Source organism: Saimiri boliviensis, chromosome 9 (genome assembly GCF_048565385.1).
Source record: "Saimiri boliviensis isolate mSaiBol1 chromosome 9, mSaiBol1.pri, whole genome shotgun sequence".
NCBI lineage: Eukaryota > Metazoa > Chordata > Mammalia > Primates > Cebidae > Saimiri > Saimiri boliviensis.
Genome location: NC_133457.1, coordinates 61,222,638 through 61,240,621, shown reverse-complemented (window position 1 = coordinate 61,240,621; position 17,984 = coordinate 61,222,638). Strand labels below are relative to the sequence as shown.

Below are 17,984 nucleotides of genomic sequence, written 5' to 3'. Positions count from 1 at the left end.
AAGATAAATATTGAGGCTCACATTTGGATTCTTAAATTTAGGATCACTGCCAAAAATCAAAAAGCTAAATGGAGAGTATTTGCCAACCCGTCTTTCCATTAGGGAAAGGTATTAATTAAGCAAACACATTGCTCCTTTTCAAAGTAGCTAATGACTCAATAAGAAAAAAATGCAACATCCTCTTCTTATAACACTTCTCATGGTCAGGGTAGACCATGAAAATATTAGTAGACTGAAATTTGAAAAAAATAGAACAGACTTCATAAGGAAGTCTGTTTATTCAAAGCCAATGAGAGTATGTGTAAGTGTTCCCCTTCAAAGGAAGAAGAAAACAATAGTATAGGATGAAGTGATGGTAATCTGCTAGATAGAGTCGTTGACTGGTTGCTTAATTCTCCCCCTTGCTGAACAACATGAACATGGCAAATCTAACAAAGAAAGTGGTAATATGAAAAACAATGGAAATTATCCAGATATACTCTCTATACTCCTCCAATAGGTATTAATGGCTTTTAGGCAGAAAGTATAAAATACAAAATGATTAGTCATTGTACTGTGATACTGAAGTGAAAACATAGGGGGTTTATTTCCACATTAAATATCTTCCAGAAGGTCCAAATCTCAGAGTTCACAGTTCTGTTATTTCTCAGAGAGACATTAGGTAGCCATTGGCTTCATCTAAATGGAATTGCCAGTGTTCTAGATCTTTGCAATCAAATCATTTGTATATTTACTTTGTTTTAAATTAATGGGGCAAACATTAGCACTTTTCAGTTACTGACTCACTGTCAATACTAGAGGCACTTTTCATTGTACGATCCAATACAACAGGCAGGATTAGACCATGCCTCTTCTAAGTTTCCTCTAAACAAAGATATCTTGTTTTCAGATACATGATGAAACTCACATGAAGGTAGAACAGGGTTTGGTATGGGACTGCTGTTAATGATGGCATGCAGGTTTTCCTAGTTGGTAAAGTATAACTACATAGTTTTAATAATCCTATAATTAATAGGAAGGTATATATTTTAAAACTGCAAACTCTATGAATGAATGAAATAGATACCATCTTACTTACAGGACCCCTTAGTATTATGACAATAAACTATATAGTTGGTTAAGACTTTGCTACAACATGTCCCCATGTGATGCCAGTTGACTTATAAAGACCTGAAATACCTTTTCCATGCAGTAGTCATGAAATAGTGTTTGAAGGGAACACAGTGACACATAAGAAAACACACACTGGAAGACACAGTGAACCAAACTGGTGGTAAAAACATGACCTTCCTCCATAAGGTCGGATAGTTTTATTTTGATTAAACACTACAATACAGTATATATCCATTAAAAAAGAAAACTCTATAATGTATATAAATTATTCCTTCAATTCATCAATTCTTCTTTTCTTTTCCATTACAGCTTTGGTACAATGTGATTTAGTATATAATTTTTAAATACTTTTAGCATCACAAACTCAACACAAAGTACAAAACTAATCCAAATTAGGGATATTATAGTCTACACAGTGGTATTCAGTGGTAGGAGAAAATCTTACCTTGATGAATTCATGTCACTAGCTAAGCTACAAAGGCATACCTAGCGGACATGACAGAAATATGCACCATTAACCAGCTAACGTGTGTATTAGTCTTTGTTTATTTTTTTACAGAATACCAGCAGCAATCATTTGAGTGTTGAGTGAATACTTAAGTCCTCAGCCTGTTCTCCCACCTTGTTCCTCTTCCATCAAAGGCCATGAGAAATATCTGAAGAAATGTACCACAGCCAGAGCTCTCAGAATTTGACCTGCCAACCAGCATTGCTCATACTTGCACAGTTTGTCCTGCAGCTAGCCGACATCACTGGGACAGTGCTGGAGGGGCAGTGTGGGCCAATCAGCCTAAGGTTGTTCTGAGGGGTGGGCGGTGTGACGTTACAGTAAACAGGCATTCCAGTGGCTGGGAGTGACCCTTGACCTGCCTGGTTAGGTAGCATGATTGGCTGTTGGTATGACTGCTGGGGCAGTCCTTGAGAACCCTGGGTCATTGGCACCTGTAAAAAGACATAAGCAAGAACCCTGTATGAAGAGGCTATTCTGAGATGTACAATAAGCAACATGGTGTCATGATAAATATTCAACCTTTTGAGTTCCTAACGGATCATCAATTTCAGCGCTGCCATTTATCAGCTGTTTCACATTAGGAAAGTCACTTAACCTCTCTGATTCCCTAGTCCATGGTGATAATGACATACCTGCTTCAAAGTGCCATTGACAGGATTGAAGGGGTGGTGTACAGCGCCTGGCACACTGCCTGGAATGCAGTAGATGCTCAGAAGCTGATATTTCTGAGCTTCCTTCCATTCTCTCTTGATGACCTCCAGAAACTACAGTCTAGATTTTCCACTGTGGGTTTTTCTTGGTTTGAAAAGCCATGCTCCCTTTCTGGTTTTATGCAAAGTGGCCTGGAGCCTTCCATAGTAAAAAAAAAAAAAAAGGCTTTTGTCCTGGGCACCTATTATACTTTCAACCTGCAACTTTAGAAAACGCTTATTGCCGAGCTTGTAGGTAGAAGTTGATGCAATGTGAATAAGAATAGTAGGGCACAGGGCTGTAGGATATGCCCCTTAGGGTCAGAAGCACCTGGTACAGTTAAATTTAATTATTATAGCATTTCACTAACTCTTCATTTCTATTCTGGGGTATTTTAGAATGTACATTACAAAAGAATACATAACACTTTTCAAATACTCAACTTGGGTTTGGTCCAAAGAATGGAGTTGTTAGGAACTATAAGTGCCTTGTTAGGAACTATAAATACCCTTTAAATGAATCTGAGATGCCATATTAAAATCTCTTAAAACTTAAAGTTATGGAAAAATGAACTTTATTTGGGTGTGTACAAAAATGAGTGGAAATTTGTCATGAGGACAGGACTTTCTACCAATAAACAAATGCAATAAAACTTCCAAAGGTCTGTATGAATGAAACTGTAGACTAATGTGTTTTATTCCATGAATATGAAGTTTATATGGAAATAAACTTAGCAGGGTATTCAAAAGCCATAGTAGTTATAGAAGCATGCATTTTCCATTTTTACTTTTCTGTTTAAATCTTGATTCAAAGTGAATGATCAACAGCTATGGGCCAAGCACCAACTGCCCAGCCAACCATGTAAACCAAGGACATACCCACAGCTTCCACCTTGGGAAGTGCTACTTAATAACCCCAAATTTTCCAAACTGCTTATGTGCACCTGATAAGAAGACATTGTTGGGTAGGAAACCATCACACTTTGCATCGGAGTTCCTTGTTGGTTACCGATCACGTTCTGACTCTGAGGTGGCTGCTGCACTCCTATTAGGCCTTGGAATCCCTGCTGACTGGACAGAACTGGCTGGAAACCTGTGAAGAAAAGAGATCTTTTGAACTGATTGTGCCAGAAAGAACACTGTCATGTTTCATGGGGTAAAAGTGCTGGCTCAGGAGGCAGTCTTCAGACATCTCAATCTCTACATTCAGAATGAGTTATCAGATGTTTATTCCCTAAGAATGTATTTTTTCTTTTTTTACTTCTAAGAATGAACAAGATCACGGCTTCAAAAATTCACTGACATTTCCATTGTTATGCAGAACAGTCTATTGAACACATGTGACAATGGTAAATTCTTCATGGCACAAAACAAGAAAATTCTATTGATCCCAGTTGACTACTATAAATTATACCTTTCATATTTGGCTTTTTCTTTGGTTTTGAGGATATTTGGGGAACTCACATATTATCTCTCAAGATATTTTAAAATTGAATTGACTTACTCCCTTACTATCCCCTCTTCCTGGACAATCTCTTTTCACACGTAGAGACCACCAAACAGCCTATTTGTTTTGGATGAATTTTATTTTCTTTGTGTCCTAGTGAAACAAATGACTCACTACCCTGAGGAATTCACAATAGCCACTGCCTTAGACAAAAAGGCAACAGCCAGTGGACGGCATGTGATATTTTTATTCTGTTTCACCACTAGCTTCAGAGAGAATTTTTTGGTAAAATACTCCAAAATGAAACCAAATACTAATACGTATAATAGATAATACAGAATACAATATTCAAAAATTTATCTGTTCATGTCCTTGTGGGTGAGTGAGCTTGTTTGCTTTCTTTCTTTTTTTTTTTTTTCAAGTAGGCCAGAATTTATTTATCCTAGTTATTTAAATCCTCACTTCAATGAGTGGTTTAAAATGCATCCTTATAAAGGAAGCCTGTGGATTGTTCTCGTAAATGTTGGGAAGAAAGTTATGATTTAGGTGAAAATGACACAGTGGTAGAGAAATGAAACAGATTCACTTTATACTGTATAATAAGCTCCTTCCAGAGCTCATACTATTAACCATGTAGAGTACCTGAGAATAAGTGGAACTGCTATCTTAATACAATTCTCTGAGAGAAAAGAATCTTTAAAGTCCTAGATTTTCTTAACACAAATATGAACTAGGTTTCACAATCATATTTTTAACATTGAAACCAAAAGTTAAAAAATAGCTAATCAATATGCATGATTAATAAATAATCTATTATTGAGTGCCTGTTAAGAGTCTTTATACTGAAGAAGGATCACATTATATTACAGTCTTTATAGAAGACAATACGTAACTATCCTTGGATATACAAAAATATATCTTCATTCATTTCAGAAATATTATGAAAACGTGGCTTTCAAATAGTCACTGAATTAGGAGATTGGCTCAGTTCATCAAATGAGCTAGAAGCAAGGTGTCCTCAGTTTGGAGAACCAGAGAGCAAGCTTGGAAAAAGGCGAGTTTGGGAGGTCTGGCCTATACCTGCAATTGGCAAGTGGAACCAGTGTGGAATCTAAAAAGCTACTCTTTGACTTTCCTTATGTATCTCATTGTTTTACATTCTAATTACCCTAAATCATAGTGGTTTCAATTTGTTGAATTATTTTAAATTCTTTAAAGACACCACATATTATGAATATAATTAAGAGTAATGGCCACATTTCCTTGAGCTACATTCTGTCCGCAGTTGACAGTCAGAACCTTCCTTTAATATGCTTGGCAGGTCTATTTAAGACTAACAAGGGCCAGGCGCGGTGGCTCACGCCTGTAATCCCAGCACTTTGGGAGGCTGAGGTGGGCGGATCATGAGGTCAAGAGATCGAGACCATCCTGGCCAACATGGTGAAACCCTGTCTCTACTAAAAATAATAATAAAAAAAAATTAGCTGGGTGTTGTGGCGTGTGCCTGTAGTTCCAGCTCTTCGGGAGGCTGAGGAAGGAGAATTGCTTGAACCTGGGAGATGGAGGTTGCAGTGAGCTGAGATCATGCTACTGCACTCCAGCCTGGCTCCTGGTGATAGAGCAAGACTCTGTCTCAAAAAACCAAAAACAGACTAGCAAGATAAGCTCAGAATTCTGATACCTACAGTGTTTGAAGTTTATACGATGAGGAAAAACATCAGACCTGGGAACAAGAAATGCGATTCAGTCCATATTACCATTTTCACTACTTCTACTTCTCTGGTCTCATTTGCAGACACGACTTGAGAGAAAATTCTTTTCACATTAATTGCAGAAAATAGATTTTGATTGTTTTTCATTGGCTAGGTCTTCAATTGTGATTCATATATCCAATTGCCCTGAAAACTTCCGTGGCTATTTTATCATTTTATTATGACATTATTCCAAACCATATCAAGCTCTTTGTACCATAAATTATTATATATATAATAAAATAACTTGGGATGATCATACAAAACCTATGACCAAAAAACTTCCCTCTGATTTAGTTCTATAACAAAGAGTAGGCAACGTAAACTCACTCTCAAGCCCATGTAATTGTGAATATAATAGGGCCTTACTTCTGGCTGAAAATTGAAAGCACAAGTTGAAAATGAGAGGAGTGCCATTTGATACTTTGGATTATATTTGTTCATACACTGAAAGGCTATTTGGCCTCAATGGAGCTTTGCAGAGTATATACAGCTACAATGTAAACAAACTAATAACGAAAAGAAGAGGAAAGGAGGGAAGGAGAAGAGGGAAGTGAGGGAAAGAGGGGCAGGTCACTTAGTGTCTGCAGATTATTTGTGTATTTCCGTATTGAATCCTTCCATCCTTTCACAGAGGCATCTGTTTAAAAATAAATTAGGTGGCCTATAAGAGATTCATTTAATACACCAGCTTCTAAACTAAAATTGTGTGAAGGGAAAATAATAACGCTGTTAAGATATTCAGAAAGCAGAATGTCTTGGTTGGAAGAGGAAGCAATCCTTAATAACAAATAATATTTAAGGAGCGAAAAAGAGTGGGCAGGTTTGGTTGCCTCATCCCAGGAAGTATGCAGAGCCTGTGAAAGCAGGATTCATCTTTGCTGCCAGCCCAAATGCAGCTGCCCTGCCACAGCCTCTCCTCCAGGCCTCCTCTGCCTGATGATTTGTGAACTTTAATATTCAGTTATGCATAGCAATGGACTATCAGCTCTACGCTGGGGTTCCCATGGTAAACACACTTAAGGCAAATAAAGATTTATGTGGGGAGTGAATACCATTTCAAAATGAAAACTTTAATGTAAGGAGAGCCCAATTTATATTCATGAATCCTGTCCATTTCTCAATTCTCTCTACAGGCAAGAGATTTACACCTGCAATGGTTTAATTGGGGGTACTCATTTCTTTAAATTATGTCACAGAAGGTAGATAGCAGAATACTCTTTAAGACGGGCAAGCTGTCTGGATGTGAATCTGAGTTCTGGTTCAGAAACAGACAAATAGAAATAAAAGAGCAGTGACCTATGAATGAACCGACAGTGTCTGCCTGGGACACAACACACCCGAAGGCAGAGATGGCAGCACCGGTGGGAACTGCTGATCTTGTCTATTCAAATGAGAAATGTGTTCCAGTTTGTCAATTCTTAGCTGTGAAATGATCACTTTTTCATATTTATTGAGGATTAGCAAGATAAAATGCATCTTACAAAACGGAAGCAGCAACAGTATCTGCCCCGTAGGCTTGCTACAGAGTTGATAAAGACATTAGCTATTTTTATTATTTCTTTTTCAGTCAAGATCGATTCAGTTTTCAAGTCACATGTGTCATTTATTTTCTGGAGGTAAAAAGGTTAGGAAATGGACAAATGCCTCCCAGCAAATAAGGGAACGCACTTGGCAAAGACCGAGGAGTTTATAAGGTTTAAAATGTCTGCATTGTAGAGCTCTGAAAATGGAATATGTTTTCGACTAAAATACAACAGTTGTATACTATTTGTAGTTTGAGGGTATTCTGTTAATATTTCATCAAGAAAACATTTATCTTCATGTGGCACAATTATGAACAATTAGAATGTAAATTGATTAGGGATTGTGGAATGGCATGGCTGTGAGTAGTACTATTTTAACTCTTATTTGAGTAGTTGGTTACATTTTCAATGTTTTGGAAATAGATGAAAAGACAGAAAAAATAGTAATCTCTATTTCTGCATTTCTATTATGCCTGCTGTTAGTTATGGAGGTTGAAACAGGGAAGCGAGCAGTGAAGAGAACAAATTTCTACACCGAGCACGTTTCTTCAGAAGCTGGCCAATTCTCACAGCCTCTCCCAATCCACCCAAGCAGTGTGATATACATGTGTTTATTAAGGGAAGTAATCTTAATATGGTAGAATGTCTTTTCAAATGATTAGAATTAGCAAGCTGTTTAATATAAAATACATAAAAATTCTCTTGGAGACAAGATATGAATACTTCTCCAAATTTCACAGGAACCACCAAAAGCCTAGATTCTGAATCAAACTCTGCTTTTGTACGTGGTGTGAGGTAGAACTAGAGTAGCTTAGCTTACTGGTATAGCTGGTGAATAATATGTAGAAGAAAACTGCTTATCCAGAAAAGCCCTGACCTTTAGCTGAAGTTTTACAGTTTGTGTATTTTGCCACTTTTCAGAATCTGCCTGGTTCTTTGTCCTGGCTTCCTAACAATTTTCTGTACTTTATCTTCTTTGAGGATTTTCCATTATGAACTAGCTATATTTGTTGATCACTTACTCTAAGCCAAGCAGTGAATTAAGCTTTTGTTACAGCAATCCTAGGAGGCAGTCAATATTACTAAACTCCGTTTGCAGAAGAGAAAACTGACTTAGGAGGATATAGTAACTTGTCAACGTCACACAGTTACTATGAGGAATTGTCGCTAAAATTTAAGTTGTGGTTTTCTCACTTTGGCATCCTTGCTTTTGTGTGCTAAATTGCAGTACCATTTATTTAGACATTCTCCTAGCTCTCATATTCCTCACATAATCACTTTAAGTGGCAAGTATTCAATGACTGCTTATTACATTAATTGTTTTCTCAATAGTTCAAACAAGTAAAAAAAGTAAGAATTATGCTCCACAGTTTGTTGAACAAGATTTTATTAAAAGCAAATAAAGAAAAACAGGAGAAATTAAAGGCAAAACATGACTGCCTGTCAGAATCAACAAGGCTTGTTACGTAGAGAGTGAGATACCAGGAAGACAGTTGAGGGGTGAGGTATGGGTGGGGACTATTCAAACAGACCCCCGACCCTTCATTTACTTCATTTTTAATCAGTGATACTATAGTTTTTAATTACTAGGACCATTTCAAATAATGGCTTTCCTCACAATCTTTCAAGAGACTGTGTATTTATTCAGGCTTGTTTTCTCAAAATAATCTTAAAATCTTGACATATACAAATAACTTCACTCTACATTAAATATAAGATCAATTCAATGATTTTACTGTTCCAGGCTACTGAGTGCCTCTGGGAAAGTTACTTGGCCTTTGGAAACAAGGATAGTATTAATATTAACTGAAAGATAAAAATAGGTTTAAAAAAAATACACAAGGACTCTGCCAAACCACCTGGGACATCAGATGGGGGCCTGGAGAAATCAACCCCCTCAGGCCACTTGGAGATGGGTATATTTTTGGAATTCATAGACTACTGTCAATCTGCTTTCTAATTCTATGAACACTATGGATTTTTTTTCCTCTCTCACTTCATGACTGGGGCACATCAGCTTCAAGACAGAAATATTTTCTAGCTTCATCTATTGATAGCACTGTGGTGTTCACAGTAGCCTTAGGTGGAGAAAACAGATACACAGCTTGATATTTTAGTATTGCTATGGTTTAATGAAAGAGGAGCCGCTGCCTTATACCTCAGAGACATGGATTTTGGGGTCATGGATGTTCCTACCTGCAACTTCTCCTTCAGGTAAAGTAGAGGAGAGCCTCCTCAGTTTCACTCACAATGAAGCCTGTCAGAACCAGGGGTCCTTGGGCACAAGGAAGGCGTCTGATTTCCCTGGTCTTTATAGACTCTATCTTACTCTAATTCAACTCCCAGGAGATAAACCCAAGGAATGACAGTGTAGACCAAGTAGGGTTAACTTTGATAAACAAGATGTGATTCTTTCTTTTGCCTATATGCCAACCTCCCAATTTGTGTAATCTAAAATTCTAAGTAAAACATTTAAAAGAAGAAAGTAGTATAGACTAGACTGGAAGACATTATTTTCAAACATGCCAAAAAATTTAGATAGAGTTTAAAATATATACTCTTGAAATCATAATTAGGCACTGTTCTGTCCTTATATAGGAAGCAAAATAGCATAAAGTGATTCTGAAATGTTTTTTAAAGAGGATATACGAGACATTGCTTTTTTCCCTTACCTTTTTTTCTTTTTTTTTTTTGCTATTGAAGTTCATTATCACTTCTTTCATCTTTGATGTAAATGTCTTTTTTTTTTTTTACCTTATTTATTGGCAATTGCTGAATCCATCCTTTCTTTTCCTCACCATTTATTATTCACTGGTTTTAATTGCTTGGGAACTTGGGACAGATGACCTGCAGGGAGCTTCATGGGTATGGGGGTAATGCAGAACTCATCCTGGTAAAGACCACTCTATCCAGACGAGTTTAAGAGGAGCTGTGACAGGCCCTAAGAGGAACCACGCTTCCTGAAGCAGTAGTTTTTTCTTCGTACTTCCTCTTTTGCTCATTAGCTTTCATACTACACAGAGTGTAATTCTTAATAGCCTCTTTAGTATCCCCCGAGAACCTTCATGGATGGGTCATTTTCTAATGGCAGTACACATCAGATGAACCATCCTATTACTGCAAGCTCGGGGCCTCTTCACTGCAATTATACTATCCTGATCCATGTTATCACAAACACAAAGCTGGTTTTCTTTCTTTCTTTCTTTTTAAAATCAGGGCAAACATGAGACACATTGTTAAATGACTAGTGGAATGGATCATGCACGGAATTTCAATGAATGCCTCCGAGGGAAGCCAGCATTGAATTCCATTTTAAATGGAAGAGGCTGTCATGTTATTGAAGTAATTCTCTGAACTTTCCTGGCCCATAGTGCTGTGCTGACATCCAGAGAGCTTCAGCAACCCAGAGGGAGAAAGACTGCATGAAAGACTCACAAACGTTTTACTTTCTTAATGAGGTTGCGTGGCTTAGAAAAAAATATGGCATTCTTGCACCTCTACTGCAGTGTCAATTATGGATATACTTAAAACCAGGCTGGGAGGCAGCAAATTGCTGCTGAGGCAACATTAAGAAGCTTTTTCCCCAGACCAAGCTTGGGGCAAAGTCAAAATGGAGATGGCTCTAATAACTGTCCCCATGATATTCCTCCTGGTGGATATTTTCAATGATGAAGTGCTGTTGGTCAGCTGACTACAGCAAGATAATTACGAAATCAAAAGTCACAGGGTCAACATCATTGTGATCAAATTACTGTCACTGTTGCATGACTACAGGATGTAACCTAGCCTTGGCCAATTATCCTGAAGTGAGTACCATGGCCACAGATTCAATCCATAGAAACCCACCTGTCACTACAACTGAAAAAATAAAAATAAAAAAACTACTTCATAAGCAACTGATAAATATAATAAAGTATTATACACTATCATTCCCAAGTAGTCAACAATAACTGTCTTCTTCAATTACATACTGGCAGGACTCTTGCTCAAAGATTGTCCCAGTGGTAGATTTAACAATAGTATTGTTATAGTGGTAGCATCTATTTGGAGGCAACGAGTAGTTTTCTAGGGCAAAGACAATGAAGACAAGAACTAAGGCAGAGGTGGTAAAGAAATGGAGAGAAAAGGCACAGAGAGTTATTTACGATACGAACTGTCAGAAACAGGAATCTGTGATTTCTGGTGGTATCACATGGTTGATGGACATGAGCATGAATTAACTGACTGCACTGTAATCAGGAATATCAGTAGTCTGCGGCTATCTCTGAAAAACAAAAGCCCTGATTTGTGGTGCTTGCTGATTTCCCTAGTGTAAATATTCCCACTGTGCCTAGTTTTAAGCTACAAAGGGCTTAACGACCAGCAGGCAAAATTCCTGATGTTTAAACAGTTGGCTCTTGTGAGCCGGCTTGTGATAGCTCTGGCATGCTAATGACCTAATACTCAATGTCAAGCAATCATATTTTCAGTTCACTTAAATTTTTGTCCCTTTTATCCTTTTTTGTACAATGTTATTGACTATTTGTTCTTTGCCATTTGGTATAAGAATGACCATAAAAGCCATTCACAGAGGTCACACAAATGGTGAAGGCAGGTCACAAACAGAAACTTGCAGTACACTTGGACAGGCACCTGTCTCAGACTCTAGAATCATGGAAGAAAGAGTACTTACTTCTATTGTGTATGGAAATGAGAAACACACAGTAAAAAGCTTCCAAGAGGTCATATTGAACCTAGCATTAGAAGATGAGCAGATATTTGTTAATGGGGTAAGGTAGTGTGGAAATAATCAGAATAAAAGAGACATAAAGATGAGAACCAGCACGTGCAAGGGCAGAGATACAAAAAAAAATATGTTCAAGAATTGTAAATATGCAGATGTAGCAATAGGTTAGAAAGAGGCAGAAGCAGTAGAGGATAGGAGTGGAGCTAGGCTAAAATCCTAGAGTTGGGAAAGGCATGCTATACACTGGAATTTAATGCTGAAATACTTAAGATGCCATGTAAAGTTTATAAGCAGAGTGATGAAATGATGGACAGTCATTTCATAAAGCTTCTCCATGAGACACTGGGGTTGTATAACTGGAAGTAGATAGTCTACTGGAAAGCAAAAGCAATAATCTAGGGCAGAGATGATGAAGACATGAAGACAAGCGTGGCAGCAACAGAGAAGAGAGACACATCAGAGAGAGACAGATGTAGAATGTCAACTGTCAGAAACTGCCATCTATGAGCTGCAAGGAGGGGGTGACAGAAATTTTAAAATAATAATAATAATAATAAATTCCAGGTTCTGGTTTGGGTAAGGAAGTGGAATGTACTGCCTTAGCTATAAATACAGAAAGAACAAGTATATAGAGATAATCAGTAAACATATGAACAAAAAGTCTGGGGTCTAGGGCTCAGACAAACAACCTGTGTTAAAGGCATAGATTTGGAAGTCATCAGGACATAGTTGCTCTTAAAGACAATATATTTATGACTATATATAGTCACTGAGAAGGCTGTCAAAATGAAGTTATAAGGCACAATCATATTCAAATATTGGGCTAAGAAAATAAAACCTGAATAAGAAATGAGGAATAGCAGGAAAATCAGAAGAACCAGAAGAGAATGATATCAAGTAAGAAGAGGTAGGGGAGTATTTGAAGAAAGAAAACTGTGACAATGTTCACAGTTGCAGAACTGCCACGGAAGAAAAGAAAGCAGACCCTAGGTTAAAAAAAAAATACTGGTGACCTCAACAATAGCAAGGCTAGTGATAGGGACATCAGCCAGACAGGAAAAAAAATTCCTTTGAGAAGTCTGGCAGTGAGGCACCATGCTGGGTAGAGAAAGGAGAAGAGAGCCAGAAGGGGGCATAGCGTTGATGGGATTTTAGTTTGTTTTTCTTACTCTTTCAACGTGGGATAAATGTAAAGGATTTGTATATTTTAAAAGAGAAAATAAATTTTAAAAAGTTTAAAAATCTGAGAAAGAGTAAGAAAGTCTGTGAACCTATCATAATTCTGTCATAATTCATAGCACATTCAACATCAAGGGTTGCATACAGCCAAGAAGGCTGGAATTTGGGTGACAGGGAATTGAACTTTCTCTCTGAATCATCTAGTAGCTCTCCATGTCACCTTCTAATACTGTATACCTCATTTGATCCAGCAGCAAAGTGTCCTGGGTTTTTTCTCTTGAGGATACAAGACAGCTCAGAGAGCTGATTAGGAGTCACAACCAAATGCTATAACATAATTCTGGGAAGACAACAGAAGCTACCCAAGATAACTTCTGAGAAGAGCCTGAAATAAATATGCACTTATTTATTTGATGAACGTGATTAGTGTTTTCTGATCCACGTGGAATTGCAATAACCCAGGGAAGACTTGGTTAAAGAGAAATGAGAAGTCCATGGTTCCACAAACTCTCCACTGCAAATTAATTGACACGATCAATTGATAGGAATACCATGCTCTGTATGATTTACTAAAATGAACAATCAACTGAAATTTCCATGAAGAAAGCGAAACAGGCTTTAGTAAGATGTTTTCTGCTATACCATGGATACATATTCTTTGAGCATATGTATGTACAAAACACTAAGTACTAATGTTTTCAGGATCAAGCTTCCTCTGATTTTTCCTTAAGGTTCAGGTAGATATAATCAGTCAGTTTTAAATGCTAGAATCCTATAAAAGATAGAAGGTCCACTTGTTTATATTTCATTACAACCCAATAGAAATTGATTAGTTCTAGATTCACTAACATATAGCTCATTGAAAACAACAACACAACTGAATTTGATGTAACTCTGTGTACTCCACCCGTAATCAGTTTTCCAAGGACAATTTGGGACTAAACGTTTTTAAAGTTTTCATTATAGACTTGGGGAACGTGACATCTGATTCCCTGTTATTCTGTAATTTCATCAGTATTACAGCAGATGACCCCAAAGTAAAGAGTGTGGGCACCAAATGATGTTACAACCCTAAGCAATAGCAAAAGAAGCCGGGTGCGGTGGCTCACGCCTGTAATCCCGGCACTTTGGGAGGCTGAGGCGGGTGAATCATCACGAGGTCAAGAGATTGAGACCATCCTGGTCAACATGGTGAAAACCCGTCTCTACTAAAAATACAAAAAAAAAAAAAAAAAAAAAAAAAAAAATTAGCTGGGCATGGTGGCGCGTGCCTGTAGTCCCAGCTACTCAGGAGGCTGAGGTAGGAGAATTGCCTGAACCCAGGAGGCAGAGGTTGCGGTGAGCCGAGATCACGCCATTGCACTCCAGCCTGGGTAACAAGAGCAAAACTCTGTCTCAAAAAAAAAAAAAAAAAAAAAAATAGCAAAAGAAATATTTTCTATTCATCTGTGTAATCAAGTAGATCATGATTTTCCTTGGTAACAGCAAGAAGAAATGTCCTTAATCTCACCTAGCGAGGAATTGTTATTTAAAAGGGTTGTTTTATCTGGTCTGGCTTCAGCCTTGTCCATACAAATCAATGGGCTTATCTTTTCAGCTGGCTGGAACTGGAGGCTATGGTCCACACTTAAATCAGATTTTATAATAATTAAAGTGAAAATAAAACTAAGGGACAAATGCCTGTCCTGAAGACTCTTTCAATCATCCCTCTAGGGCAGGCTGTTTCTGTCTTGACCAACAAGTTTCACTCCTCTAATGGCTTGCTCCAGGATAAGAAGAGAAATGTTTCACATCATTCACGCATTAACTTTTCCCTTCAACTCAAAGCATTCAGAGACAATACTTGCATTTCATCTTGATTAAAAGTGCTTTATAAGCACCCAAATGAAACATGAGTATTTTAAGTGGTCACAAACCTCTTTTCTCAAAGTTCCCTTGAGGCTGCAGAGGAGCTCTCCCTCACCAGGGACAAGCAGCTGTCTGAATTCTCAGGCAGAGGGATCCCTTCCTTTAAAGTAATGAGATAGCAGGAACACTTGGTCTAAGAAAGCCTGCAACAGTCCTCACATTTTTTCCTTGGCAGGACACCAGGCTACTCACTGAGGGGTGCTACAGCAGGTCCATCCACACTCAGCAAGGTCTGCAGGCTGCCATCTCAGAGCTTCGGATTCTCACTGCTTCCCACTCAACCCAGCCTCACCATCTCACCTCTGCCTCTGATTGCCTGCTTCCCCATCCAGCTGAAATGCATTGTTCCTGAGTCAATGGTTTTCAAGTTTAGCCTGCCTCCAAATAACCTCTGGGGCTTATTAAAACACAGATTGCTAAGCCTTCATGCCCAGAGGTTTACATTTGGATTGAGTAGATTTGGGTTGGGGCCCCAACATATGCATTTCTGATAGGTTCCCAGGTGATGCTAATGCTGGTGGTCTGGGCACCACACTTTGAGAATCTCTGCTGGGCCTTGGCTCTCGCTAAACACACTGCCTTAAATTTCTATTTTTTCTTTAGCCCACTCATTTTTTTCCTAACAGAGTAGGTAATGGGATCTGGCAAATCACACTATGTAGAAGGCCATTTCTACTCTCTGAGTTCTTTGTTCTTATCTGTAAAATGGGCACAATATTTTCATGAAAAGTTGTCAGAATGGACTAACATCTCTCTCGTAAGACATATACCAGTGGTTGAGCCCCTGGCAATAACCAATATATGCGATTGCCCGAGCCTCATTATTTGCACTCCCCACTTTTATGACCTCAAATCACGTTTTATTACTTATTTAGCTCCTGCTTTTTAGGTAGATTGCGAACTTCTGGAAAAACAAGCATATTTTATACATGTTTGTTTAGCCTTGTATTTCACATTCAGTGCCTCAAGAACATTCACTGATGATGCTGATTAAAAAAAAAAAAAAAAAAAAAACTGTCCTATTCTAGCCACCCCACAAGTATCCTGCAATTGGAAAATAAGCTAGCAAATAAAAACTTGAAGAAAATGAATGAAGAAGCAAGGTACACAGAACACAGAGTCCAAAGCCTTGTCAGTGCCGAGGGGAAATGATTTATGATTATCACAAATAGTATAAAGAAAACTCCGGACAGACAGTAACTAGTTTCTCTTATCCCGTTTGCTTCTGAGCGGGTGGAGGGGAAAGTGGTTTCTTCTTAACAGCACAGTTTTAAAATTCCACCTCTTGATGTTGGGATGAGGCAGTGATAGGTCCAGAAAGGAAAAGGGGAAGGGAATATGGAAAGGAACTGAAAAGAGGACAGAGAAAAGAGAGGGTAAAAGGTGTCTGAAACAGGTTACGTTTGGCATTCTCAAACTGGGCGAGGCATTTGGAAACCAAGATTCCAGTAGCCTGGTGTGTTTTAGGATGTAATTGTGGGTTTGCTCCTTTATGACTATGCGTTAACATTTCACCGAAAAGAAAAGCAAACAAGAGGCTGGATCTCACCTACTCCTCCTTGAGGTAGTATTTCTTGCTTTTCTAAACCTTTTTTTTTTTTTTTTTTTTTGACCCTTACTAAGCCTACATTTATTTACCTTGAGTTTGAACAGTGGATATGGCGATATCCTGGCACAAGAAACTCTGGATGCTGCAGCTGAGGTTTAGAGGACTAAGACAGCTATTGTGCAGGATCACACACATAATTTCTCATAAATCAGGGACAAAATCCCAGTTTTTAACTTGCCCAGCATACATGCCACAGTGCTTCCTCCAAATGTGGCAGACTAGATCGCAAGATATATTTTTGTTTCCTGAATGCTCATACTGAGGAACTGTGCTCTGTTTTGTTGGTAATAGTCCACAAGTGCTTCATAACTGGAGGGGGTGGGGAAGCCATTTTCTTCCCTGACATGTGCCAGTTCTGCTGCTGTTATCACGTCATTACTAGGGACCCAGAAAATACATCTTCTGTATGTGAATTGGACTTAACCTAGTTTGCCTCCAGTAGCTACCAACAAACTTTTCTAAGATGTAAGCCATTAGGGAGAAAGAAAATACAAGTTTTGGAGGTTCAAAGAATGTATGAGTTGCAAAAAATGGAATCAAACCATCTCTTTTAAAACTATCAGCTCAGTTCTGTTGTTCTATCCCAAAGTTTAGAAATACATATGAGTAGTTAATACCAATAGGCAACATTTCAAGGAAGCCATATACTGTAGTAGATTAGTATAGACCACACTTACACTAACTCAAACAGAAAACCAAGCAGTCTCCTTTTTTACGCAAACTAATAGTAACACTTCCTGGTGCACCTTATTGTAACCACAGGGCTCAGTGCTTTGTGAAATGGGTATTGTTATTATTTTCCTTTTAAAGAAAATAAAAGTGAAGCATGAGAAATTGTGTAGATTAAGACCAGAGAGTGTACAAGTGCCAGAATTAGGACACAGGCATTCTAGTGACTTTCCCATCCCATCTCCTCCGAGTCCTATGAAGCAATGGAATTGCATTCAAATGAATCAACTGAAGAGGCTTTAACAAAAAGAGTACTGCCAAATGGGTAGGCAAGTTGAGGAATCAACAAGTGAGGAATACACCAGATCCTAATAACAGTAGGGAACTGTTTTTTCCCCTTGTCTGTAGGTCTTAGGGGAGAAGCCAGTGTTAGGAGCAGTGAGCAGGAGCTGAGAGGAGGGGCTGCCTGCCAGAACCAACTGCATCCCAAGGTGAAGAGGGAATGGTGAAGAGGCTGCTCTCTGGCTCTCCCTCTGCCCTTTGATCTCTTGCCGCTGAGGCCTTCTATTAGCAAAACCCAGGTGGAAGCAAGGGGGCAAAGGAACCTGACAGATGCAGTTTATGGGGTCAGGAGAGATGGATACAGAATGGCTATGTGTTGGGAGGAAACACGGAAGATAGCCAGCACTCCCCTTCCCTTCATAGATTACAGAGATATATTTCTATGTCAGGAACCATTTCCAAACTACTGAGACAATCTACTTAACTGAAGATTTTTTTTTTTTTTTTTTTTTTTTTTTTTTTTTTTTTTTGAGACGGAGTTTTGCTCTTGTTACCCAGGCTGGAGTGCAATGGC

At 38.4% G+C, this 17,984-nt stretch overlaps 1 protein-coding gene across 20 annotated transcripts in view; it reads right to left on the bottom strand.

The window, feature by feature from the left end:
• Positions 1 to 1,274: 1,274 nt before the first annotated feature.
• ARPP21 (cAMP regulated phosphoprotein 21) overlaps positions 1,275 to 17,984 on the bottom strand; it is a 158,483-nt gene continuing 141,773 nt past the window's right edge. For all 20 annotated transcript variants that reach the window (XM_039461936.2, XM_074405984.1, XM_039461933.2 and 17 more), the window contains 2 exons: positions 3,258 to 3,406; positions 1,275 to 2,055 (listed from right to left, as the gene is read on the bottom strand). In XM_039461936.2, the coding sequence (XP_039317870.1) occupies positions 1,798 to 2,055; positions 3,258 to 3,406 (407 nt within the window). In that variant the 3' untranslated portion in view covers positions 1,275 to 1,797. The remainder of the gene's footprint in view (positions 2,056 to 3,257; positions 3,407 to 17,984) is intronic.